General features: G+C 36.4%; 5 protein-coding genes across 7 annotated transcripts; all 5 read left to right on the forward strand.

Annotated features, from left to right (window-relative positions):
- Positions 1 to 40: 40 nt before the first annotated feature.
- Positions 41 to 4,261, forward strand: LOC124413546 (actin-related protein 2/3 complex subunit 1A-B). Of its 2 annotated transcripts, none has more exons than XM_046894218.1 (7): positions 41 to 234; positions 374 to 501; positions 708 to 968; positions 1,073 to 1,363; positions 1,534 to 1,712; positions 2,202 to 2,471; positions 3,523 to 4,261. In XM_046894218.1, the coding sequence occupies exons 2-7, from the start codon at positions 435 to 437 to the stop codon at positions 3,790 to 3,792; spliced, it is 1,338 nt and encodes a 445-aa protein (XP_046750174.1). In that variant the 5' UTR covers positions 41 to 234; positions 374 to 434; the 3' UTR covers positions 3,793 to 4,261. The 2 variants fall into 2 exon arrangements, with proteins under 2 accessions (XP_046750174.1, XP_046750175.1); XM_046894219.1 differs by lacking the exon at positions 3,523 to 4,261 and adding an exon at positions 2,561 to 2,672 and having other exon boundaries at positions 44 to 234.
- An 819-nt stretch (positions 4,262 to 5,080) lies between these two features.
- LOC124413540 (T-complex protein 1 subunit gamma) lies at positions 5,081 to 7,720 on the forward strand. The gene is made up of 4 exons (XM_046894207.1): positions 5,081 to 5,240; positions 5,331 to 5,392; positions 5,885 to 7,022; positions 7,120 to 7,720. The coding sequence occupies exons 1-4, from the start codon at positions 5,204 to 5,206 to the stop codon at positions 7,533 to 7,535; spliced, it is 1,653 nt and encodes a 550-aa protein (XP_046750163.1). The 5' UTR covers positions 5,081 to 5,203; the 3' UTR covers positions 7,536 to 7,720.
- Positions 7,721 to 8,107: 387 nt separating this feature from the next.
- On the forward strand, positions 8,108 to 16,952 carry LOC124413533 (death-associated protein kinase 1-like). Of its 2 annotated transcripts, XM_046894187.1 has the most exons (20): positions 8,108 to 8,410; positions 8,815 to 8,893; positions 9,149 to 9,261; positions 9,608 to 9,768; positions 9,894 to 10,014; positions 10,300 to 10,600; positions 10,841 to 10,889; positions 11,258 to 11,374; positions 11,554 to 11,826; positions 12,032 to 12,214; positions 12,312 to 12,426; positions 12,527 to 12,718; positions 12,895 to 13,136; positions 14,115 to 14,204; positions 14,430 to 14,594; positions 14,712 to 14,930; positions 15,077 to 15,256; positions 15,353 to 15,646; positions 15,785 to 16,107; positions 16,351 to 16,952. In XM_046894187.1, exons 1-20 carry the CDS (start codon positions 8,368 to 8,370, stop codon positions 16,511 to 16,513), a joined length of 3,423 nt encoding a protein of 1,140 aa, XP_046750143.1. In that variant the 5' UTR covers positions 8,108 to 8,367; the 3' UTR covers positions 16,514 to 16,952. The 2 variants fall into 2 exon arrangements, with proteins under 2 accessions (XP_046750143.1, XP_046750144.1); XM_046894188.1 differs by lacking the exon at positions 14,115 to 14,204 and having other exon boundaries at positions 8,109 to 8,410.
- A 2,041-nt stretch (positions 16,953 to 18,993) lies between these two features.
- LOC124413555 (tropomyosin-1-like) lies at positions 18,994 to 21,425 on the forward strand. Its single transcript, XM_046894231.1, has 7 exons — positions 18,994 to 19,195; positions 19,534 to 19,838; positions 19,962 to 20,095; positions 20,195 to 20,383; positions 20,492 to 20,567; positions 20,673 to 20,805; positions 20,953 to 21,425. Exons 2-7 carry the CDS (start codon positions 19,599 to 19,601, stop codon positions 21,033 to 21,035), a joined length of 855 nt encoding a protein of 284 aa, XP_046750187.1. The 5' UTR covers positions 18,994 to 19,195; positions 19,534 to 19,598; the 3' UTR covers positions 21,036 to 21,425.
- A 1,118-nt stretch (positions 21,426 to 22,543) lies between these two features.
- LOC124413556 (tropomyosin-2-like) lies at positions 22,544 to 24,262 on the forward strand. Its single transcript, XM_046894232.1, has 7 exons — positions 22,544 to 22,579; positions 22,812 to 23,104; positions 23,244 to 23,377; positions 23,480 to 23,668; positions 23,743 to 23,818; positions 23,919 to 24,051; positions 24,164 to 24,262. Exons 2-7 carry the CDS (start codon positions 22,865 to 22,867, stop codon positions 24,244 to 24,246), a joined length of 855 nt encoding a protein of 284 aa, XP_046750188.1. The 5' UTR covers positions 22,544 to 22,579; positions 22,812 to 22,864; the 3' UTR covers positions 24,247 to 24,262.
- Positions 24,263 to 24,429: the final 167 nt, after the last annotated feature.

A 24,429-nucleotide genomic window follows, 5' to 3' on the forward strand; every position in this document is an offset into this window, starting at 1 on the left:
CAATTTTCGGTACGCTACCCGCATACATACGTGGTCCCTGATTTGCCGTCATTCCGATCCGTGCATTGGTCAGCGGCATCAAGCAGCATTGACTGGTAGCTCATGATTAGCTGTCAACTGAAAGAGGTTTTTCTGTTGTCTCCAGTGATGTGATAACCCTTTTCGATATTTTAAGAGGCATTTGGAAATTCGTGTTGACGGCCCAGAGTCCGCGAATTTCCAGCTTTTCATTCGGTAAGCTCATTAGCTATTCTGCATATAAATCGTGATAAAATCATTCAACAGCCTAACCGCATTGGCCGCACCCAATTCACCTTATGATTCATTTTGTGATAACTCGTAATCAGAAATCTCTTGTGAATTTTATTTTCAGGACGATATTGCATTACTTCAACTATCGTTAAACTGAATACAATTGTAATTTTTTATTCAACATGACGGAGACGCACAGTTTTGGTGTCAGCCCCATAACCTGCCATGCGTGGAACAAAGATAGAACGCGTAAGTTGTCAAACTTAAAGCATGTACTTCATTCCGGTAAATTCCTTCGATTCATTACTTTCATCATTTTACAAAAATATTCGCCTTAAATAACAGTTAGAACTTAAACAAAATACTGCTATATTATTATCAGTTGTAACGTCATTCATCTGCATATCGAATTACAATTATCTTGAATTCTAAATAATCAATCACATTGTCTACAGAGTTGGCATTATCACCGAACAACAATGAAGTTCATATATATCAGCGATCTTCTAATGGATGGAAATTATTGGATATTTTGAACCAACATGATCTACGGGTTATGGGCATTGATTGGGCCCCAAATACTAACCGTATCGTAACTTGTGCAGTGGACAGAAATGCCTATGTTTGGACTCAGGGAGACGATGGAAAGTGGAAACCCACTTTGGTTTTACTCAGAATTAATAGAGCCGCTACTTGTGTCAAATGGTCACCACTAGGTAGGGATCCTAAGTTTGACTTGGAAATTTTTTTTTTAATAATCATCTTGGGGTTTAATTATATTAATGGTGCGGATCTAATTTAAAATTTTATATTTATTTAGAAAACAAGTTTGCTGTTGGTTCTGGTGCAAGATTGATCTCTGTGTGCTATTTTGAGGAAGAAAATGATTGGTGGGTGTCGAAGCATATCAAGAGACCGTTGAGATCAACGGTTACCGCGCTAGACTGGCATCCCAATAATTTGTTATTGGTTGCTGGATCAGCTGATTACAAAGTCCGGGTGTTTAGCGCTTACGTTAAAGATATTGAAGAAGCCCCACAACCTGGTCCTTGGGGAACAAAATCAAGTTTGGGAACTGCATTGGCCGAATTTCCAAACTCTCAAAATGGGGGTAAACTTGATTTCATTCACATTGTAAACTTTCTTCTTGGAATCACAATCCTTCACCTCTATAATCCTTAGAGCAATAACACCTAATATTCAAAGCAAATCATATTTCGGCCAATTTTGTTATTCACACATTGCTGCAGAAGTCGGAAGTTTCATAATTTAATTTCGCAGGTGGATGGGTCCACTCTGTTGCCTTTAGTCAATGTGGTAACAAAGTGTGTTGGATTGGTCATGATTCATCCGTTTGTGTCGCTGATGCTTCCAAAGGCAACACAGTTACACGCTTACCCACAGAGCATCTTCCATTTCTAAGCTGCATTTGGGTCGGGCCGAATTCTATTGTGGCTGCAGTAAGAACTCTGATAGGTTTTTTTAATGCTCATATTAATCAAATTTTCACCAGACTCGAACCCTATTTACTTCTGTTCCAAGTGCTTACTTGTTACTTTGTAATGCATCGTTTTAGAACTGAATTAAATCTAGAAATAGAAATTTTTTTTTTCGTATTTGGATTTTCAAAATTCATACGCATTTCCATTACAGTGGACATGTAAATGTTTTTCAAGTTTAAAACCTTGCATTAATAGGTGCCGAGCTTATTAATATATAATTCCTTAAATGAAGGGACAGTCTTCAATGTATTTTTTTTTTTAGATAGGTATTGAAACTGTTGACAAAAACCCATTCCTTAAAAAAAATCTGATTAGTGAAATTTGTAACATGAATTTTTTAAATCTATCCCCACTGAGACATCAGTTATGAAAGTGTTAATAGAGAACAGTCAGTAACTTAAGTTTCTCAGACAAATAGATAGTAAAATAATGATATTTATTTTTCAGGGACATAGTTGTTCTCCTATGCTCTACGCATTGGATGATAATGGCCAATTATATTTTGCATCAAAACTGGACAATACTCAAAGAAAAGAAGCAGGTGGACTTTCGGCTATGCGAAAATTTCAATCACTTGATCGCCAAGCACGCATAGAAACAACAGACACTGCCCTGGATAGTATTCACCAGAATGCAATTACTTGTGTAAGAAAACTGCGAGAAGACAAATTTAGTACAAGTGGGTTAGACGGACAGCTGGTCATTTGGGATCTCAAGGTATTATATCACTTTCAATTTATGATCCTAAATCTGAAATATTTAAAAACAGTATCAGTTGGTAAAGTATTTTTTTGTTTATGTTTTAGACACTGGAGAATTCCATTGCCGGTCTCAAAATTGTCTGAGTTACTGGAATTCAATGAGCTGGTAACATCAATTTGGTGTATAATTTTAAAATAAAATGTTCTTTAATTCAGACTTTCGAATAGCGTGATGTTGATGATAGTTCGAGTCTTCAACGCAAATTGAATTTCTTACATACTTTCACTGCGTAATTATTAATAGTTGTATCAAACAAATGTTTATGCTGAGTTATCATTAATTGTTGTTTTGTGTAGAGTACACCTACTACTGGTTTTACGTTACTATCCTAAATGCACAGCAGATATGGATGACAAGCATCCAAACGTAGGTGGCAATATTCAATCTGAAGATTATACCTACATAAGGAAACTTTCTTTTTTATTTCGTATCACCAGTCTGGTAACAAATTTTGTAATAATGATTTAAGTTACAAAATATTGACTCCATTGAAAATTGAACATACAGATACAAATATTTTCTACTGGTCCCGAAAAAATCAGATTATCAAACTAAAGTCATGAATTTTTGGTTCAGTAAGTTATTACAATATCTACAAACGCAAAGCTATATTCTTCCTCGGTTTCACAGCTTCGAAGAATGTAAGAATTAGCTATGAATTATAATTTAATAATATGTGAAAGTTCTTGAACTTCCTTGAATATTTGCAACACAAACCGGGCGAATTGGAATAGTTTTTAGTATGTAATGTATCACATAGACATAGTATCTTTTATAGCTAGAATTGTAGTCTCTTCGCTAGTGATGCTCCGTCCATGGATTCCAACAATTTTCTCTTGAGACTAGGTTTTTCCTCTGGTTCTTTCCTGATTGTCATTGGAAGAGGTAATTTTGATCCAATCGTTGGTGGTGGTTTATTACTAAAATAAGGCATCTGTAGAGCTTGATCACAAGTACAGCGCTCTAGCGGATTAATGTTTAACAGACTTGTGATTAAATCTAACAGATCGTCTCCAGCCGCAGTGAAGATGTGCTTCAATGGAGTGCCAGGGAATGGCTTGAACTGTATAAAATCTGGCAAATCTGTCATTCCAGGCCACGTTTCATCACTTGGTGTACCCAGCGTCTGCAAAAAATATTTCAACAAGAAAAATTGTACCATAAACTGTTTTGGGTTGTATTTTTAACTGCAGCATGTGATATATTCTTTAGATCAAAACGTCCTATTTTTCAACTGAACTTGAATAACAATATTGACCTGGAATATTCTCGTTAGTTGGTCCAAATCTGACTCTCCAGGAAGAAATGGAACGCGTAACAGTAACTCAGCCAGTATGCAACCAATTGCCCACATGTCAACGCCAGTGCCATATAATCTAGCACCGTAAAGCAATTCTGGTGCTCGGTACCACCTGGTAACAACTTGATGAGTGTATATTCTGTTTGGTGATCCAAAGAACTTGGCAAGACCAAAATCTCCTATTTTTAATACGCCGCTACTATTCACAAGCAGATTGTTGGGTTTTAGGTCTCTGTGAAGTATCCAATTGAAGTGGAGATACTCAAGTCCCTGGAGGGTTTGGATCATGTAAGATTTCACATTTGCTGATGTTAATACAATATTATTATCTTTTATTATAACTTCCAAGTCGGTATCCATGAAATCAAACACCAAGGACACATTGGATTTATGACCAAAGACATCTGAAAATTTGTTATAATAAAAATTAGATAAGTGCTATTCACTGTTTGACAAAAACATTATTTGAACAAACAAGTACTTGCCTAATAATCCAATGATATTATCGTGTTTAAGCTCCTGCAAGAGTTTTATTTCTCGCAAGGCAGTACGATTAATGCCGTCCTTTGCTTCGGCTCGGCTTCCGACTTTGATCTGGAGAATAACGACGGGTGATTATTTATTGTATATGTTTACCTATTCAATGGAAGTAATTTTTTTTGCTAAATTACCTTTTTTACTGCTACTATGCTCTCGGTCTCAGTATCTCGAGCTTTATACACAGTTGCGAACTGAAATTTGATAAAAAAAATCAAATAACGTGTCACTACTGATGCAACTAAAACGAGATAAATTGTGTCATACGGTATAAACTAACCTGTCCTTCCCCCAAGAAATCAATTTTCTCATATCTCCTCAATTTTTCCGTCATCATTTAATTGAATTAATATTGCAGTTAAATCATTTATATTCAATCAGGTTAAATGACTAGTATTCATTTTGTGCCAACCGACTTGAGCTGTCAAATATGCTTCCGCTGTTCCGCTTACTTTCTGAGTATACGACTGTTCAATTCGAAAGATGGCTTTGGAGTTTTTAAATTTTCGCATGCATCATGCATGTCGCATTCAGTCGCATTGTCAGAGATTTGTAATCTCGAATAGATACGCGTCCCTACTTAAATATGAATTCGCAGATGATCCGCGTCGACTGGATAGTTAGATGCACGACAGCCGACAGTTCAGCCGTTGACGTTCAGCTTCTTGCACTAGTCATTCATGCTCGTACACCAGATGGGAGGTCGTTAGCTCTTCTTCCATAGAATTTATCCTATGACTGAAACGATACCCACGTTTCTTCTAGAACAGTTCGACTCACGCGAGATTCTTGAGCTGAACGCCCGCTTTCAATATATATCGGCAAGTTCGAACAGTGTGTGCAGTGAAAAATGTTCGGTCCAGGGTCAGCGCCTATTGTGGTTTTGAGTGAGTGTAAAAACAATGAAATTGTTATTATACTGTTAGAAAAATTTGCCGAAGCTATCATTCGCATAATGCCGTCTCTTCTAATTGCAGGCCAAAACACAAAGCGAGATGCGGGCAAGAAAGTTCAGCGTGAAAACATCCAAGCCGGCAAGGTACAAACACACCCGCCACACACATGACCAGTAAATTCTCCTTATACGGTCCTGCTCCGTCGGCACACCCACGTGCATTCTCGTAATCAATTTTCAACATAAAATGGAGATCGAATAATTCCCAGCTACCTAACCTGGTCTAACAGTCAATATATATGACTGTTTTCTTGATTATACTGTTCAATACAGTTATACAAGTACATATTACACATATCAAATGAATATGTAGCAAGTGATCATTCCTCCTCAGGATCACAACAATTTCAAAAATTAGTCTCTAATTTCGGGCGTAACATTTAATTAAGAACAACAGTAATATTATGAGCATGTCACACCAGTGACTTCATAAATACATTTGAGAGGTTGATTCTGAAACGAATAGTTTGAGCAAGCTGCAAATATCCTTTCAGTATCAACTTCTGTACATATAAAGTCTTCTTTACAATTGTGATCATTTAAGACACGAATTCAATCATTTTTTTTTCACCAAAGGCTATCGCTGATGTTATCAGAACATGCCTTGGGCCTCAGGCTATGCTGAAAATGCTGATGGATCCCATGGGTGGGATCGTAATGACCAATGATGGAAATGCCATTCTTCGGGAAATCACTGTTCAACATCCAGCTGGTAAATCGATGATTGAAATTGCAAGAACCCAGGATGAAGAAGTCGGAGATGGTACAACATCGGTAATTGTATTAGCAGGAGAAATCTTAGCTACTGCTGAGCCGTTTTTAGAACAAGGAATGCATCCCACAGTAATAATCAGAGCATACAGGCAGGCATTAGAAGATATGATAACCATTTTGAATGATGAAGTTAGCACTGAATTGGATCGGAACGATAGAACAAAGCTGGCACAAGTAGTGAAATCATGTGTTGGGACTAAATTCATTGGTCGCTGGGCAGAACTTGCTTGCGACATTGCCTTGGATGCAGTCCACACTATTATGCTTGAAGAAAACGGCAGACGAGAGATAGACATCAAGCGGTATGCTAAAGTAGAGAAGATTTCAGGTGGTAGTATTGAAGATAGTACAGTATTGAAGGGTGTTATGGTTAACAAAGATGTAACTCACCCGAAAATGAAGCGCTACATTAAAAATCCAAGAATTGTATTGTTGGATTGTCCGTTGGAGTACAAAAAGGGTGAATCCCAAACAAACGTTGAGATTCTGAAGGACACAGACTTCACGAGGATATTGGAACTGGAAGAGGAACATGTGAAGAAAATTTGCGACGACATCATTGCTTTGAAACCAGATGTTGTCTTTACTGAAAAAGGTGTGTCAGACTTGGCTCAACACTATTTGTTGAAAGCTGGAATAACTGCTATTCGCAGGATGCGAAAATCTGATAACAATAGAGTTGCTAGGGCTTGTGGAGCAACTGTCGTCAATCGCACCGAAGAACTTCGCGAAGAAGACATAGGAACTGGTGCAGGGTTATTTGAGATAAAAAAACTTGGAGATGAGTATTTCTGCTTTGTCACGGAATGTGAGGATCCCAAAGCCTGCACCATTATTTTACGTGGTGCTAGTAAAGATGTTCTAAACGAAACTGAGAGAAATCTACAAGATGCTCTTCATGTTGCCAAAAATTTATTGGTAGAGCCAAAACTGGTTCCAGGTACTTTTTACGCTTATAATTTAGTGATCTTTATTTAGAACCATGAGATATGAGTCAAGTTATCTTTGCCTTACGAAAATACTGTATTTAATTTTAGGTGGTGGTGCAGTGGAAATGGCAGTGTCCCGCCGTCTTTCAGAAAAGGCTTCAGGCCTAGCTGGCGTTGAGCAGTGGCCTTACAAGGCTGTCGCACAGGCCTTGGAAATTATTCCACGAACTTTGGCGCAGAACTGTGGTGCAAATACCATTCGTACTCTGACAGCACTGCGTGCAAAGCATGCTACTGCAGGTTCTACTTGGGGAATTGATGGCGAGACAGGATTATTGGTTGATATGAAAGAACGCGGAATATGGGAACCGTTAGCTGTGAAGCTTCAGATCTACAAGACTGCGGTTGAGACAGCAATTTTATTATTGAGGATCGATGATATTGTGTCTGGTAGCAAAAAGAAGGCTGACGACAATGAGGCACCTAAACCGAGTCAACTTTCAGAGGAATCCATGAAAGATTAATTTGCTCCTTGAAATCAATCCTATTTCCTATTGCATCTTATTAATGCTTAGCTTTAAGAGATTACACCATCAGTGTTACTCAATTCTAATTACTTATTAATTCATTCAGTGTTTTTGAATTATACAATATCGTTCCACAGCATTGTAAGCATTTTCACATAACAAAATAAATATTTAAATACTGATGTTTGATTCCTATAGTTGTACGTTCTATGGCCAATGATTTATAACTTAATGTTTATAATGTAATGGCAAATGATTTTATTTATAGGTCATTGTCAACATTAGCGTATTAAATCACAGTATTCGAGGTATCTCATAATGTGATGACTATTTTTGCCAGAATGGTCCCGGCATCCATCAATATTTTGATTTCTCCGAAATTTATCGGTTGAATACCACATCCATTGAGTTGTCCACACCTATGCATATGTATAGTTCGGTATTGGTTACAAGCAACATACTATACATATACGTAATGAGTCGTAGTTTCTCATGTGCGGCAAACACAGAGATATTTTAAATCGTAATAAAGTTGATTTCAACTGTAGGAATGTTCGGTATTGTAATACGATATTTGACTGCGGCTAGCAAGTGGCGGAATTCGAAATGCAAAAATGCATAGCGTAAGCATAATTAATATTCGGTTCGTTACTTCACAGTCAACGCTTCAACGAACTTTATCGTCTGCTAGCAACAAGGTGGCGTCAAGATATCGATTGTGTACGTCGTGTATGGGGTGGCCGGTATGTCGACGAATGCCACAGTTTTTACAATTTTCTGTCAAACGGTCGGCAAAGTTGTTGGCTAAATATCGAAACATGGACCGGGGATGATGCCAGGCACCTCGCGTCAGATTGGAGCCTCCGCTAGTGGTATATTTTCTTTAATTATTTGAAATTCCATTCGTAATGTAGATGTCTTTTTGAATTACCAGATGTTTTCCTATTTTGACGTTTCCTAGCATTAGAACTGTACGTTAAATACCTAATTGTCCTCTCTCTGAGGGAAATAATTTTCTGTATTTATAGTTACATCGTATAAAGTGATATTTATTTTTTTACTAAAATTCATCATATCGTATCGAAAGAGTGGTTAGATGTAAATAACATTATTTTTTAAGTTCAAATCGTAGCTACAGGTGTGTTTGTAATTATTAAACTTGTTAGGCACAGATTAAGTCTTAACGGTAAAACAAGTATCTTACTGTGTTTTTTTTCCTACTCAATTATTTCATTCTGTGCGGTGAGAAGCTAAAACCTTTTTTTTTGTCTTTCAGGACCAGAATGGGACACATTAATGGAGGTTCATCATGAAAATATCGAAAAAAATTATGAACTCCATGAGGAGATTGGAAAGTAAGACTCTTAGCATTTTAGGTAGAATTAAGTTTAAAATTTTTATAGGCATCGCTTTCATTACAAATATAATTTTTTCTGTTGTTACGTATCAGTATAGTTTTTAAATGTCACTGGTAAAATTGATTTTTACCTTGGAACTATTGGCACTATGTTTCTTTGTCGTCATGATGAGGAGAGCAAATTTTTTTTTTTGTCTAGTTATAAGTTAATTTCAATTAAATTGGTGATCAATATACTACTCTTGTGTTACAGAGGTCAATTTGCTGTGGTCAGAAAATGCATAGAACTAAAGACTAATGCAGTATTCGCGGCCAAGATTATGAGGAAGCGGAGAGTTGCCAGGGGAGTAGCAACAGCTGATATTGGTACCTAATTCATATCTTTCCTAAAGTATATTTCTAAAATATTCCGATACTTCGAGTAGATTTTTTTTACACTTATAGTTTTGTCTAATGATAGAGGTCTCACCTTTTATTTTTGAAAATTGCAATTTGTAGTCGAGAATACACCAAAATGTAGGTAAAAAGATCTTCAGTTACATTACGCGGGAACAAATATTGATACAACATTGAAAGTTGATGAGCTTATCTCTGAAACTGCAAACATTTTAGATAGATTTATATTTTGTCTTATCAATTAATATTAGAATTCAATTCAATGTAATAAATACTAATTATAAACTTAAATTTCATCAAATTTTTATAATTTCAGCAAGAGAAGCAGGTCTTTTGGCGAGATTGAGGCATCCAAATATTGTGTCTTTACACAAAGTTATTGACACAGGTACAACCGTTGTTCTCCTATTAGAATTGATTACCGGTGGTGAATTGTTTCATTGGACACCATCCAACGAAGTTGAAGCTACGCACGTGGTTTGTCATAATATTATACCTCCTGCAGTTTCCTTATATTCAATATAATGATGTAAACTGTGAAACTCATAATTATGAAGTAATTGTGAAATTTATATATTGATATTAAGAATATTTTATTTCAGGTGCGTCAAGTTTTACTGGCCTTGAGTCACTTACATTCCCATCAAGTAGCACATTTGGATATTAAGCCTGAAAATATACTTTTGTCTACACCCCCACCCATGCCAAGCATTAAGCTAATCGGTTAGTTTAATTACATTAATGACTACTCCTCTTATCGACAAGGGTAATCTTTTAATTAACCTAAATACTGTATTCAATGCAATACTTTAGGTTTTACTAGCAGTTAGGTACAGAAACTGTTGATCATTACAATTTAGCTGGGTATGCTGAAAACATCTGTTTCTTCAATTCCATATACTTGAAATTAGAACCCAATTATTCTTACATGAAACTGGGACTAGTAAAGGGTTTGATTACTTTTATCTGTGAGTTTACGATAGATTAATTGATATTTCCTGAATGTAGACTTGGGACTTTCTCATCGTTTGACACCTGGTTCAGAACATCGAGCTCTCTTTGGAACACCGGAATTCGTGGCCCCAGAAATCGTCAATTACGAACCTCTTAGCCTTGGAACAGATCTATGGGCTGTTGGGGTCTTGACTTATATTCTTTTGAGTGGAGCTTCACCATTTTTGGGTGAAGATAAGCAAGAAACATATGCTAATGTCGCTTCCTGCCAATATCAATTTGACAATGAATACTTTGGCAATGTTTCTGCACTAGCCAAGGATTTTATTCAGTCTTTATTAATCAAAGATGCAAAGTAAGTTTACCATTTGCTCCAGTTATTCATTGATGTAATCACTTCAAACCTCTTAGTGTATGTTGGATTTATACATTCAATGGTTCACCTTGTTCTTGACCATACTGATACTCAATTTTATTTCTATCTTGTGAACCTTTCACTTTTAATATGCCATTTGGCAGAAGCATGTTAAAATTAATTAAATTTGGCTTATGTTCATTTTGTATGAATTGTATAAAATACATATTATGTTTTCAGGGAAAGAGGCAGTGCGGAATCGTGTCTGAAGCACCCATGGATAATGACGGTGTGTCCCAAAATTCAAGAAATTAGAAATTATCGTCATTAAGTCCTGTCTTGTGTCTTTCAGTCATCTAAATCATTTTTTCATAATTCGAATGACACACATCTCAACTTATTGAAAGATAATATATTATTATTAAAGATACTAAACACTCTTTAAAAGTCTTAGAGTATAGTATTTCATTTGATGAATTCCTGGAGTCAATAATATATTGGAATTAAATTTCTAAATATCAATTGCCTAAACCGTTAATACCTTTTCTTCTGTTATTACTTGGCTGATTATACCTTGTACCATTGTAGACACTGCCGGGTGTAACTTAGAGCATCTTGTGATACAAATAAATAATACGAGTATTTTATTCGTAACAGGGCTCTGATGGACCTCAGGGTCTCAGGGGAGCTATGGTGAGTGCTGTTAAACGTGGATGCATAGAAGCTGTATTACAATTACTGCAGCAAGGAGCACCACTCGATGTAACGGATTCGGTAATTTTCTCTCACTGTATGCACATATATTGCAACAAATGTGTAAAAAGTATATCTGTTTTGTCTAGAGTGGAGTTTATTAGCTTCAGTATTTCCTGCAAAGTTGATAATTATTTTTATTATCCCATTAAACCAAACAGTATTACAAATGTTATAAAAAATGAATATTTGTCATTCAGAAAGAAGACACGTTGTTGCACACAGCTTGTGAAACTGGCAACGAATCGATGGTATCATTGCTGATAGATAGTGGCGCAGAATTAGATGCTGCCAATAAAAAAGGTTTGACTCCACTGCATGTGGCGGCTCGGCATGGTCATATTAATTTGGTGCGATTATTGTGTCATGCCGGTTGTGACGTAGATAAAACTAATCGTGGGATTCGAGCTGATGTGACAGCAATTAAACATGGTCATCTTGAGATAGCAAGTTTGTTGGATAAATTGAGAAATGTAAGCAACTTTCACAATGGTGATTCAGCCACAAAATTATTGTGGTATTAATGATGCGTTGGTTGTATGTGCCTTAAATTCAAAAAGCAATCAAGTAATATCTGACATCTCATTCTTAATTTTTTTTTTTTTGTGTCTGATTTAGAAATGAGTTTCTTAGGTAAGAAAAAGTTTAGAATAACATTGACGTTTTGTATTACCTTAGCCAGTGCAGAGGGATAATTATATACGACAACTACAGCCAACCCAAAGACCAATAGAACGTCTTCATATCCGCCTTTTGGGTCATTGTGCATCAGGAAAATCATCTTTAGTACGTTCACTCAAGTCAGGTCTCTTCAGTTTTGGATTTTTCCGAAGATCCCGAAGTCAGAACTGTACTGCAAAAGTAGGCATTCCAATATGTAGTCAATTACCTTGTAATTAGAAACGACGGAAAGTAATCAGACGTGATATTGAATCTTTGATATTCATATTACTTTTAGAGAGAACCAAGTATTGAATTGGATGTAACCAGCAAACACGGCTCCTTGAGTTTCGAATATAGTGACAGTGAATATGAAGGTACTTTGGGAGTGGAATGGAGTCGTGGAAATGCAGGTAATAACATGTGTCTAGAGCTAGTTGTGATTCTCACAGATGTATGAAGAGTGGAAGTTGTATTTATATTTGGAGCTTCATTGAAAACTTATTTGTTCAGGAGGTGATTGTGTGTTTTGGGAGTTATGCGGCCGTGAGGAATATTTAACAGCATACCATCATATTTTGACAAATCAACAGCCTGCTGTTCACCTTATTACAATCAGTCTCAGAGAACCATTAACTGTTCAGGTACAGCAAGCAAGGTTTTGGCTGCGATATATTTTAGATCGTATTCAACCAACCAATATCGGTATGCATCATTTACTATAATTCAATATGTAAAATTTCATTATTTCTCACTAGGATCATATTTTACAGTATAATTTTATCAACACCCTTTTCATTACGTTATTAATTATTCGCAATGTACCGTATTTGGTAGCTGTATAACCAGGGATATGTAAAACTGCCTTTTGTGTGTCACAGGATTTGGGGGCAGATGTAGTGATGTGAAAGTGATATTAGTTGGAACTTATGCTCCTGAAACTCCAGTTCCTACTTCTAATGGAGTAAGCCTTTTAGCTCCACTCCTGCCCCTGTTAAGTGAATACATGTCAATTTTGGGAGATGAACCTCAGCTGGTTGCACTAGATGCAACGAATCCATCCAGCCCTGGACTTAAGCTTCTTAGAACCTATTTAAATTCCATCAGAGCACAATTCAATGAGGTGAAATAGTCGCTGCTTCATGTTTTATTTAGTTTTACAGTTTTATATTTTTTCTCAAATAATACGAAAGGACAAGGTTTGTTTGGGAAACTAACGTAATAAGTATGGGATTACTGTGTAAGTTTGTTACAAATTCTAACAATTATTGAGTAAACTTAACTATGAGTATCCTTATCCTTTCACCATTTATATTTTCTAGCTATACTTAATTATAATTTATTATGGACTTCTATTAACTTATATTGTGGTTTTAACCTTGAGATACACTATTTTATGCATGATTTCATGGCATGAGTTTTTGCTCATATATCATTGGTGAAGGAAGGAATTGCAACAAAATGAGATCCTTTTGTAACATCGCCTTTCTGTAAGTTTGTTCCATAATTGGCTTTTCATATATTGTTATGAGTAAAGTTACTTTTCGATGTCTGTCGCTACATAGCAAAAGAGTTGGAATTCTATAGTTGTATGCAGCGTATAGGAGGTATGCTCTTTTGCCATATAGCTGCAGAAGTATCGTCTACAAGTGTGTTAAAAATTGTTTGTTTCCAGCACACTTTATTTGATATTTTAAATTCAGACATCATAATATAAATTTGATTACCTCAGTAATTTTCAGCAAGATTGATTTCTTCACACCTATATTTACGTATATTGGAATACATCATGTACGATATATTTCTACTTGTGTAAGCTTTAACAAAATTCATCTTATGGAGATATGATTGCATTTGTACATATATTAATTACGTTTTGAAACTTTGATTCAAGTAATTGTTATCACCTGAGTTAAAGACCAATCTCACGTTCTCAGTTCCATCGCTACTCTACAAACTAAGTAAAATTATTCAATACTTGCATAATCTTTCAAAGCGCTCTTTCACAATATGAGTCCAAGCAAAGAAATATTTTCCTATTACTTTTCTCAGTGTGAAAGTTGATTAACTGCAGCTTTAATGCATGCAATGCATGGTGTAGGGCGGAGGGGGAGCTATGGAAACTTTGCATCAAAGTCACGAGTCGAGTGCTGCACCCAAGTACGCGCCGTTGGCAAACTTTGAATTGCAGGTTGATGATTTTTTATTTTGAGATGACAAATATACTTGTATTAGTTTGTGAAACATTATATGCTTGATACAGTGTTTTTTACATGTAGCATGTTTTGTGTAGTGTGCAATCTTTGAATATCAAGATGCTTACAGCTTGTGTGTATTTTGCTTAGTATATATTTATAGCCGTATATATTAACAAATTTAAAAAACCCAATTCCCAATTTCTTTTATAATTTTATAGGGAGCTTTGGTATGGACGGGCTTGGTAGAAGTATTAAGATCACATTTGCAGACCATGGAAGAAACACCAGTTTTGTTAACTCTTGAGGAGCTATTGGTAGTTGTGAGAAAAGTCAATCCTTTGACATCTTTAGATCATTGTAGACAACTCGGACAGCAGCTACAGGTGTGTATTGTACTATGGCATAATCTTCAAAGTTCAAGCAGTGAGATACGTTTTTTATTCTAAAATATAGTGAGAAACTTTATATTTGCCCGGTATAATAATCCATCAATGATGCAGGCCTTAGGAGAATGCGTACTTCTACCTGATGATTTGGTAGTACTCAATCCCGAGTGGCTTTGGCGAGATGTTGTAGGTTGGCAATTGAGTCCAGAACACAGAGGTCGTTTGGGAGGACGTACCACCGGGGTTTATACAATGGATGACTTTCAAGCTAGGTGTCCTTGTCCAGCTGCTCAAGCACTGCAAGCTCTCCAAGCTATGAATCTCTGTATACCAGTAAGTTCTTCGCTAATATTAGGAAATTCGAATTTTTTTGTAACTCTGCGATATGTTATAGCATGAAAAGTATAATCACTGATCTGAAAATGAATAACTTCAATATTGGAAAGCATATGCAATTCGTAACAATACTTAATCCACAGTGTGAAGTTGACGAAAATGAAGTGGAGTTTGAACTTCCCTGTTTGAATTTGATAGAACGATTGCCCGGCCTTTGGGAACCTTGGAAGCCTTGTCCTGCAACCTTGCCCCATGCAGGGTTGCGGTTTTGCCTAGGAGAGGCATCGTTATACCACTTGATGCCTATATTTCCTCATTTACAGGTGAGATATCTGGAAAAGATGAAAAACTGCGTCGTCATTCACATATGTTGTCAGTACCTGGAATTTCTTGAATCGTACTTGTTATTAATTTCTAAGGCTCAGTTGCGAAAAATCACACAGTCTTGGGACCCTCGTGATTCGGACTTATATCAGTGGTGGCGGGGATCGAAGTTATGCGTGGGAGCCTGTGAGAGTATAGTTACTTTAGAAGAAGAAGACCAAGGTTACATAGAAGTAAGAGTTCGTGGACCTCGAGGAACTAGCCGTCAATGTGCAGGACTATTCAATGTCATTCTTGATGCTCTGGATACCACTGTGGAAATTGTAGCTCCGGGTATGCTGCTAGAAAAGCATTGGTTAAGCCCCAGTCAGCTTCGAGACTATGATGAGGTTTGTTGAGGTTGGACTATGTTTATTTGTTCTATGCAACACATCTTAAATAATCACTTTTAACTACAATCTTCATTGATGCATATCGCCTCTTGTTACCTTCTGTACATCTATACAATGGAAATGTTCCCTTTTTAGGTGATACATAGCTGGGAACCAGCAATATTTCTTTCAGCACTGATTGATAGAAGCTTAGATGAAGCGATAATGAAGAATCCATTCAACGGGCAGCAAGAAAGTATTTGGGAAATCGTTGGATTTGGTTTATCATTAAACCATGAAACAATATCTGGTACACGATTACCAGTGAAGCAGATAAAGGCCAGTGTCCAAAGACGATTAGCCCAGATGCTGGATCCTCCAGAATCTCATGGTAGAGATTGGTGTCTACTTGCAGTTAGGCTTGGTCTTGGCGATCGAGTGGCACAGTTTGATAGTACAACGGATAGTCCAACCCTACGGTTAGTACAATACTTATATTTTCACTTGCAATAAGTTAGCAATCTATCAAACTAAACTATGTTACTTTAATTTCACATTTACATATTACATATGCATATATAAAGTCGTGTGGTTGATCCTGTTAATTGTTCGATATACAACAATAATTAGAATTTTACGAAACCCAAGCTACGGCCAAAGTTGTAGCTTTGCCATAAGTGATAAGTGATGTACACATAGGGTTATCAATGACTTTTCCTCAGACTGCTGAACTGCGCTGGAACTGACTCTACGGTAGGCTCTTTAGTCGAACAGCTTCAAGCGTTAGGACGTGAAGACGCTGCTCAACTTCTGCTGTCTCATACACCAACGCACTATATGTCAACATTAATCGATTCCGAAACTGGCTCTAACTTATCTAGATGACGACACAATGATTATTAATACCAAATGAGCATATTTTAAGGTTTAAGAATATCTCTTACTGAATCTCTATTCAATGAAATTTGCCAAAAATTCAACATTTCCGCCCATGCTTCGAATTGTACTTTTAGCTTAGATTAGCTATTGATGAATATTGTGTCGTACGGTGACAAATTTACAAGTATGAAATACGAATGGTTCTGAAGTCTGATTCACAAATTCATTCTGTTGATTTAAATTGTCTACTTATATTAGAAATAGAAATTTTTATGGTGTCAAGTGATTTAATTGCAAAACAAATATTGACCAAATTATATGTTCTGCAGTATGAGTTATCGCTTATAAAATTTACTTTACTGAAACTGTTCATCATTGTTAGTTCTGTTATAGAAATTTAAAATTGAAGTATTTTCAGTCTACTAGATTAAATTAATAGAGTGTTGTGTTTGCTTCTAGATAGGATCAAATCGTATACTTTCTAGCTTTGACACTTGTTCTAGTTATTTTGTCACTATTCTGTAGTGAGTATTGCTACTTAATAATAAGATATCTAAATTTTTTCATTCATTAATTCAGCAGTGAATTACGATTTTACGCATGAATTGCTGAGCAATTTACATACGTACTTAATGAACACCAGTTGTATCTCAGTTTAGCGTAGGTAGCTTTTACAACTCTGATGTATGTGTGATCTTAGTCGATATATAACAGAAAGAGTAATACCTATAATATTCAGACTGTTCCTTATTTATTCAATATCTTCTTAACTTGAGTTTCTTATGATAATAATGAATTCATCATGACGTTAAGATAGTAGAACGGAAATTCAAGTAGTGTATCTTGTTCATGACTTGACAATTTGCTCGATAATGATAAAAATAAAATCAAAAGGAATATTACAGACTGACTGGTACTTAAAACACTTCCGATTAATGAGCTTCGCATAATTGAGTTGCAATTTCTCAATTAAAATGTCTTTTACACGCTGTTCATTATCCTAGTTATTGGGTGAAAAATTATGGAAAACGCTCTATAAACTGCCACCTTAGTAACTTTGTTGAGATGGTAATTTGTTCTTGTGGAACAGCGTCCAAGATATCTTGAAATTTTACTTGAAAATCAATCGAATTCTGTCACCTTAGGCGATAGTATGTCAGTTTGACATATAGCCTTTCTTGTCTGGCAATGTGCCAAAAAATACGAAGGTTTATTTCCTGTGTGTGTACGGCATCTTTTTCGGCCCTATGATTGTAATTGTGTGTATGTGTCGTTGTACATATCAAATATAAGTAATATACGAACCGCTTACTGTGGTATGATTACTTATTGCAAAGTGTACTTTACATTTGAACTATTGTTGCTGATGCCTTTACTATGTGCCATGAACTCAGTCCACTCATAATAAGCACCATGTCTATAATTAATACTTGTTATATTTAATTCATTACAAACTTATGTAGGTAACATATAATTAAGTAATATCAAGTTGACGAAAATCGTTGAGATGATAAAAATATTCAATTTGTTGTGAATTTACTTTTTAAGACATTAATATTGAATTATATGACAGAATGTGCAGTGTTTCTTCTTTTTCTTGATACTTATCTCGGAGAATTTGGATGGTAGTTATTCTTTGTTTGTAACGTTTGTACTCGTCGTTACATGACGGTATGGATTTAAAGTAAAATATGATCAATTACTAGAATAAACTTACAATTTATTAAAAAGTGAATTCTGGAGTGAATAGGGATATGAGGTGTCGCAAACACGTGATTTATCAAAATGTTTTATACCGCTTTATAAGCCTAAACTTTTACTTGAAAGGTAACGAAAACGGCTTGACAAAAAATCACATGTAGTGATAGTAAATACAACTCGGGATAACAGAAAATCGTTACCACACTACTTGGAATACAATAATTGTAATTCACAGATAACTCACAATCAGTCAATAGCATCTTGAATATTAACAGCTTTGGGAATGAATAATTTTACTTACATAGGATATAATTAAACCATAACATTATGTGATATATAATACGCCATTCCGAAAGAAACATTGTACCTAACAAATGTAAATTGTATCTACATAAATGTAAATACGGAACTGTATACTGCGTATCACATAATAGAACGTTGAAAGCAAAACCCGGGTATTATTTGTTTAATTGACATGTCCCTAAAGTTAGTTTTTTGCGTTAATATTGAGGTACACGTAGATCGAACATGTGGTAGTGGTGGGACAAAGGCGATGTGAGCGATCTTGAACGTTAACTTTCTGTATATATTGCTATATAAGTTGAGACATATATACTCTCGGTAATATCTTATCTCATTGTCAGTTCTTATTTCGATTCTAAACCATTTGTCGCTGTTTACAATGAGATTCGACATCGTGTTTAAGGAGTACTAAGATTCCTTTGGCCTAAAATAGAATGGGGAGGTGGAGATCGCATTTCGGTTCTTTAGTGCAGCGACGAGGGTTGACCGGCAACGAGCCCAGAGGAAATCGGGATCACAGCCAAGACGCATAGCAATTATAGAATTGGATCGGATTGGTTTGGATCGCCTGAGGAGCCTTATGCCGTTGCTGCATCTTCGTATCGTTTAGTTTTATTTTAGCTTAGCATCGGAAGGCATCCGGGTGTGTTGCATTCTCCGTTGAGGACCAGCTCCTCGCGAAAAGTAAGTTTGTCATAAAATCGCATCTTTTTAAAAAACCATTTCCGGATTCTTTGTAGATACCAAACATTGTTTCCATCTGAACTTACGGTCATCGTAAAACCGGGTTAATGAACATAATAACGAGTGTGCTGGAAATTCGATTCTGTTCATTGGCTAATCAATTTTTCGCGAAAGTGTCTTCAGTAATATTTCAATAGTATCGTTTCCAACAACCGCAATATTATTCTGGTCAAGTGATTACCGTGCTTTCAGGCGTGTTTGAACATATCCTCGAGACGATTTTAGACCTGCAAACTTGAAACTACCGACTCTGGAAATAAAATAAGTAACATTTCCAGCGTCAGAGGAACAACACGGGTGTCAATTTCCGTAAACGCTAAGAGATTAGAAAGCAGGCACCACAATGGACGCGATCAAGAAGAAGATTGCGGCGCTGAAGCTGGAGATGGAGGCTGCTAGTGAAAAGGTGGAAACTAACGAGAACAAGGCAAAGGCGGAAAATCTACGTGCCGAAAAAACAAACGATGAGGTCCGAGACCTGGGCAAGCGTCTTGCACAGCTAGAGCGCGATTACACTATCAGCAAAGCCAACCTCGAGCAATCTACCAAGGCTCTGGAGCAGTGCGAAAAATCATTTTCGAAGGTAAGTACGCCTAAATGAATTCAGTGTAAATTCAACTGCGTGGTGTGAAGTTGAGTGCTTCTTTTTCACGTGTACAGTCGTAGGATCTTACTTTTTGTTTTAATAATTTTGCTCTATTAAAAGGCGGAGCAGGACCTGTCCGGATTGACGAGAAGGGTCCAGCAAATTGAACAGGATCTTCACAAAAGAGAGGAAACGCGTTTGACAGCCCAGACGAAACTGACGCGAGCATCCGAATTAGCGGATGATGCCAAACGGTAGGTAATTCTTGATCTCAAGTTTGTAGCTACAAAGCAATAAAGTACAAACTATGCGGGAATTCAGTCCCACTGATTGGCCTTTTCGTTTTCTTACAGTATGTGCAAAGTATTGGAGGACAGGAGTCGGCTGGACGAAGAGCGCATGGAGAAGTTGACGGCAGAGTTAAAAGATGCGCGACTACTGGCTGAAGATGCGGACCAAAAATCCGACGAGATTTCAAAGAAACTGCAGTTTGTTGAGGAAGAATTGGAAGCCGCCGAAGAGAGAGTGAAGACTAGTGAAGCGTTAGTATTGATTTTGAAGCATTCCGATACTCTAATAGAGAAATTAATGTTTATGATGTATTTAATCAGCATGACCTGTAAGACATAACTTGAATCTTTCTGCTGTAGAAAAATTGTAGAGAGAGAAGACGAGCTGTTCATTGTACAAAACATAGTAAAGTCACTCGAGGTCTCCGAGGAGAAGGTACGTTATACCGATATACTTTGCGTGCACTGATCAGACAATCGTACTAGTTTTTCGGCCCTCTGAATCGTGGATTTGGAATCTGACCAATGAAAAATATTTCAGGCAAATCAAAGAGTGGAGGAGTTGAAAATACAGTTGAAGCAACTGAAGGCAAAGTTTAAGGGAACTGAAAAGCGAGCGATCGGCGCAGAACGTACCGTAAAAATGCTGTTGAAGGATGTTGAAATGAAAGAAGGTATTTTCCGGAATGTTTTATCAAGCTCGCAAAAGTAATTCTGTATTAGTCCGATATTGGGAATTGCGTGTATGCAAAAATTTGGATGATGAGTTTTTAAACAATTGGTACGCAGCGATATTCAGTAATCCAATTTCTGCTTTCCAGACGAACTGAGAGGAGAGAAGGAAAAGTTCAAAGCCATCTGTGACGACTTAGACTCAACTTTCGCCGAGATGACAGGATATTAATCTTTTCTCTCTATATATCACGTTTATTGTTATTTTCTATGATGCAACACGCAACGCAATGCTTACGCCTGCTTAAACACAGCCTGTATTTTTTTTATCGCTTGACGATTTCGCTATCATTGGCTTCACTGCAGAATATCACCTACATCGGGCTTTCAGCTTTAAAAATAACCAACAGCTATGCTTTATTTAGTAGTTAATTCATTCATGAAGAATGCAACTACTATGCTTACTGCTGTGCGCTTGATTACTTAATGTCAACGTTAATGTCAAGCTATTTTCATTAAGAAAAGGTGTTACTCAACCGAATAGCGATACTCCACGATTTCGTTTATTTTTCAGCAATACGATCCCTTGGCTACACGAAAAAAACCTCAACATCTTCAAATTATTTTTCGTTGTATATTATCATTGATTATATTAAATATATAGATCTATAATATATATACACACTTAATAATCATCAAATCTAAATAAAGTTAAATATATAATTTGACTATTTTGCAAATTTATTTGCTGCTGTACGGAACGAAAATATTTCGAACATTTTTCTTGTACGTATTCCGCTATTTTACTTATTGTTGGTGAGTATAATTAAATGCGCATTATACCTGTGTGAATTATTATAAATTAAGTACGATAAAAGACATAGAATCTGCAGTTACTTTATGGGGTTTGCGTAAATTCGCTGCCAACACTTGTGAGTCCTACTGCGCCAGACGTATAATCATTACTGGTGGGTAAATTTATGATACTATTAATACATTATATTTGTCAATTAGCTTAGATAGGTGTATTATGATTTCACTGCCTGTCCAGGAACCATTGTAGAAGGCTTTTCTCGATGTTTTTAGTTACAACACTTTAACCACGTACGTATATGACGCAAGTGGTTATAAGTTAAGCCATGGCATTCAACTGCGTGTATGAGCAAAACGGCTATAGAACTGAAGCTGACCATATGAAACGGAAAATTTTATTGCGTCACGATGCTATCTCAGAAATTGAAAATTAATTATTATGGGTAGTATGTGGTGATCAGTGAAGAAATGAAATCTTGCAGTAGTTGATAATTATACATTTAAACGACGGAATATAATTTATCAATTTCTGAATAATGGTGAATTTTCCGAGATGCAAATGATTTTTCGCATCACGAGCGTCACGATTTACATTTCCGTGCGATCACACCGAGCACTCGGGGTGTTGATCCGTGTTTTACGCTCTATGTGGGAAAACTACTAATTGATTAATTTGGTAGAATTGCGGTGATATATGTACTTAGCTAAAGCATTTCAGAAAATTCAAAACTTATTTAATCATACTGTGCCGTCTCGAAAGCTTCTCTAAATAAGAGACATTTTCTACGCAGGCAAAATGTGCATGACAAAGCGCTCGAAGAAGTCTAAGAATCTCTTTGTTGTCTAAGTAAAGCACCGATTCTCTTTTTCCTTTTGCATTTGCGATACTCTATAAAGCATCGTTCGCTTTCGTCAGAGAGTGCAGTAATCCGTTCGTTGTCGTCTCGATCATTTGAATAAAAGGTTTATTCAGAATTCGATTAAATAATATCATATTTCTGCTTTATGTGTGGTATCGAAAATTACTGAAACGAAAGCAACAAAAGCAATCGACTTGGAATCGGTCAGTTTGTGACTGTCATGAGTTGATCGTTCTGCAAAATTTTCATTTCTTGTAATTACAGCTGTATAAATTGATAATAATGAGTATGTATTGAACTGTGCCTGTATTAAATATATTGTTTTATTTTTGAAGACGTACACCACCCTCTACTGTATCCGATTACCGAAAATAGCTCACAATTCGTGATGAATGCCATCAAGAAGAGGTTGCAAACTTTGAAGGTAGAGAAAGACTTGGCAATGGACAAAGCCGACACTTGTGAACAAAAAGTAAAAGAAGCGAACCGGAGGGAAGAAAAACTTCGAGATGAAGTACGGGATCTGGCTAAAAAACTTCTGCAGATGGAGCATGATTACGAGATCAGCACGGCGCAGCTGGCAAAGTCTAATGCAGACCTCGAGGAAACGGAGAAGGCATTTATCTTGGTTAGTTTAATTGATTCCTTCATTGTTGGACTAAACAATTAATGAGTTTGATCAATCGAGATACATTTTCACAGTTCACCATTAGAATTTGAAGATACTCCCGATAAATTCATCCAGGTGAGCGTATATTTGGTTTCAGACTCAATCAGAATTGGCAATACTGAATCGGAAAATGCAGCAATGTATGATGGACTTGGAAAAGACGGAAGAACGAAGACAGATAGCTCAAGCAAAGTTGACGCAGGCGACTGAAACCGCGGATGATGCCAAACGGTTAGTATGGTTCTTGGATTAAAGACTATTCGACATGGTTATTGGACTAGATATGGTTATTTCCTTGATCGAAGATGTCAAAATTCCGTAATTTTTCCGTAGAATCTGCAAGGTACTGGAGAACAGAAACAAGTTGGACGAAGAACGTATGGATCATTTGACAACCCAGCTAAAAGAAGCCAGATTGATTGCAGAGGATGCCGATGCCAAATCAGACGAAATTTCAAAAAAGTTAGCCCTGGTCGAAGATGAATTGGAAGCTGCCGAGGACAGAGTTAAATCAAGCGAAGCGTCAGTACCGTCCCAATATTCTGAATTTGATTGTTGAGTCTTTTAGAATCTAAATATTTCTTTCATCTCCACAGAAAGATAGCAGAGCGAGAAGACGAACTATTTATCGTGGGGAACATCTTGAAGTCATTGGAGGTTTCCGAAGTAAAGGTAATTTTTTAGCTAGCGCAGTGTCAATGAGAATCTACTGAGAGTTTATAAACAAAGTACAATGACGGAAAAACGTCGATGAATATGTTTTGGGTGACAGGCTAATCAACGGGTGGAAGAATTTAAAAGTCAGCTAAAGTCTTTGAAAGTTAAATTGAAGGAAGCTGAGAAACGAGCTATAGCAGCAGAAAAAACTGTGAGAGCTTTCTTGATGGAAATGGATATACGAGAAGGTCAGTTTTATGATGATAATAATTGACAAAATGAGCATCTTTGATGGATTAGTTTTTTGATAAGGGAATATATCCTGAGAATATAAGTGAAAATTCGTTTCTCTTTATACAGACAATTTGCACAAGGAGAAGGACAAATATAAATACATCTGTGACGACATGGACTCGACGTTTGCTGAACTTACTGGATTCTGAAATCTTGCAATATAGTTTGATGGCTAATTCATAAGCTGTGTGTGTATGTTTTCATATTTTTCTATCAACTCGTGTAGACAATCTATGTATTTTGACATTAAAGCCCGTTGAAATAGATATTATTTAGATGATGTATACTTCATCGGTCGCAAAATTTTGTACGTGATAACAGGAATTACAGCG

This window comes from Diprion similis, chromosome 12, assembly GCF_021155765.1.
Source record: "Diprion similis isolate iyDipSimi1 chromosome 12, iyDipSimi1.1, whole genome shotgun sequence".
Classification (NCBI taxonomy): domain Eukaryota; kingdom Metazoa; phylum Arthropoda; class Insecta; order Hymenoptera; family Diprionidae; genus Diprion; species Diprion similis.

Bases quoted from the DNA above. Each gene is read 5' to 3' on its own strand.
- LOC124413546 (XM_046894218.1), top strand. From the start codon at position 435: ATGACGGAGACGCACAGTTTTGGTGTCAGCCCCATAACCTGCCATGCG. The intron at 502-707 runs GTAAGTTGTCAA...CATTGTCTACAG, and splicing joins GTGGAACAAAGATAGAACGC to AGTTGGCATTATCACCGAAC. The intron at 1,713-2,201 runs GTAAGAACTCTG...TTTATTTTTCAG, and splicing joins CGAATTCTATTGTGGCTGCA to GGACATAGTTGTTCTCCTAT.
- LOC124413540 (XM_046894207.1), top strand. From the start codon at position 5,204: ATGTTCGGTCCAGGGTCAGCGCCTATTGTGGTTTTGA. The intron at 5,393-5,884 runs GTACAAACACAC...TTTTCACCAAAG, and splicing joins AAAACATCCAAGCCGGCAAG to GCTATCGCTGATGTTATCAG. The intron at 7,023-7,119 runs GTACTTTTTACG...ATTTAATTTTAG, and splicing joins AGAGCCAAAACTGGTTCCAG to GTGGTGGTGCAGTGGAAATG.
- LOC124413533 (XM_046894187.1), top strand. From the start codon at position 8,368: ATGATGCCAGGCACCTCGCGTCAGATTGGAGCCTCCGCTAGTG. The intron at 10,890-11,257 runs GTGTGTCCCAAA...TATTCGTAACAG, and splicing joins AGCACCCATGGATAATGACG to GGCTCTGATGGACCTCAGGG. The intron at 14,931-15,076 runs GTAAGTTCTTCG...CTTAATCCACAG, and splicing joins CTATGAATCTCTGTATACCA to TGTGAAGTTGACGAAAATGA.
- LOC124413555 (XM_046894231.1), top strand. From the start codon at position 19,599: ATGGACGCGATCAAGAAGAAGATTGCGGCGCTGAAGCTGGAGATGGAG. The intron at 20,384-20,491 runs GTTAGTATTGAT...TTTCTGCTGTAG, and splicing joins AGAGTGAAGACTAGTGAAGC to AAAAATTGTAGAGAGAGAAG. The intron at 20,806-20,952 runs GTATTTTCCGGA...TCTGCTTTCCAG, and splicing joins GGATGTTGAAATGAAAGAAG to ACGAACTGAGAGGAGAGAAG.
- LOC124413556 (XM_046894232.1), top strand. From the start codon at position 22,865: ATGAATGCCATCAAGAAGAGGTTGCAAACTTTGAAGGTAGAGAAAGAC. The intron at 23,105-23,243 runs GTTAGTTTAATT...ATTTGGTTTCAG, and splicing joins CGGAGAAGGCATTTATCTTG to ACTCAATCAGAATTGGCAAT. The intron at 23,819-23,918 runs GTAATTTTTTAG...TTTGGGTGACAG, and splicing joins TGGAGGTTTCCGAAGTAAAG to GCTAATCAACGGGTGGAAGA.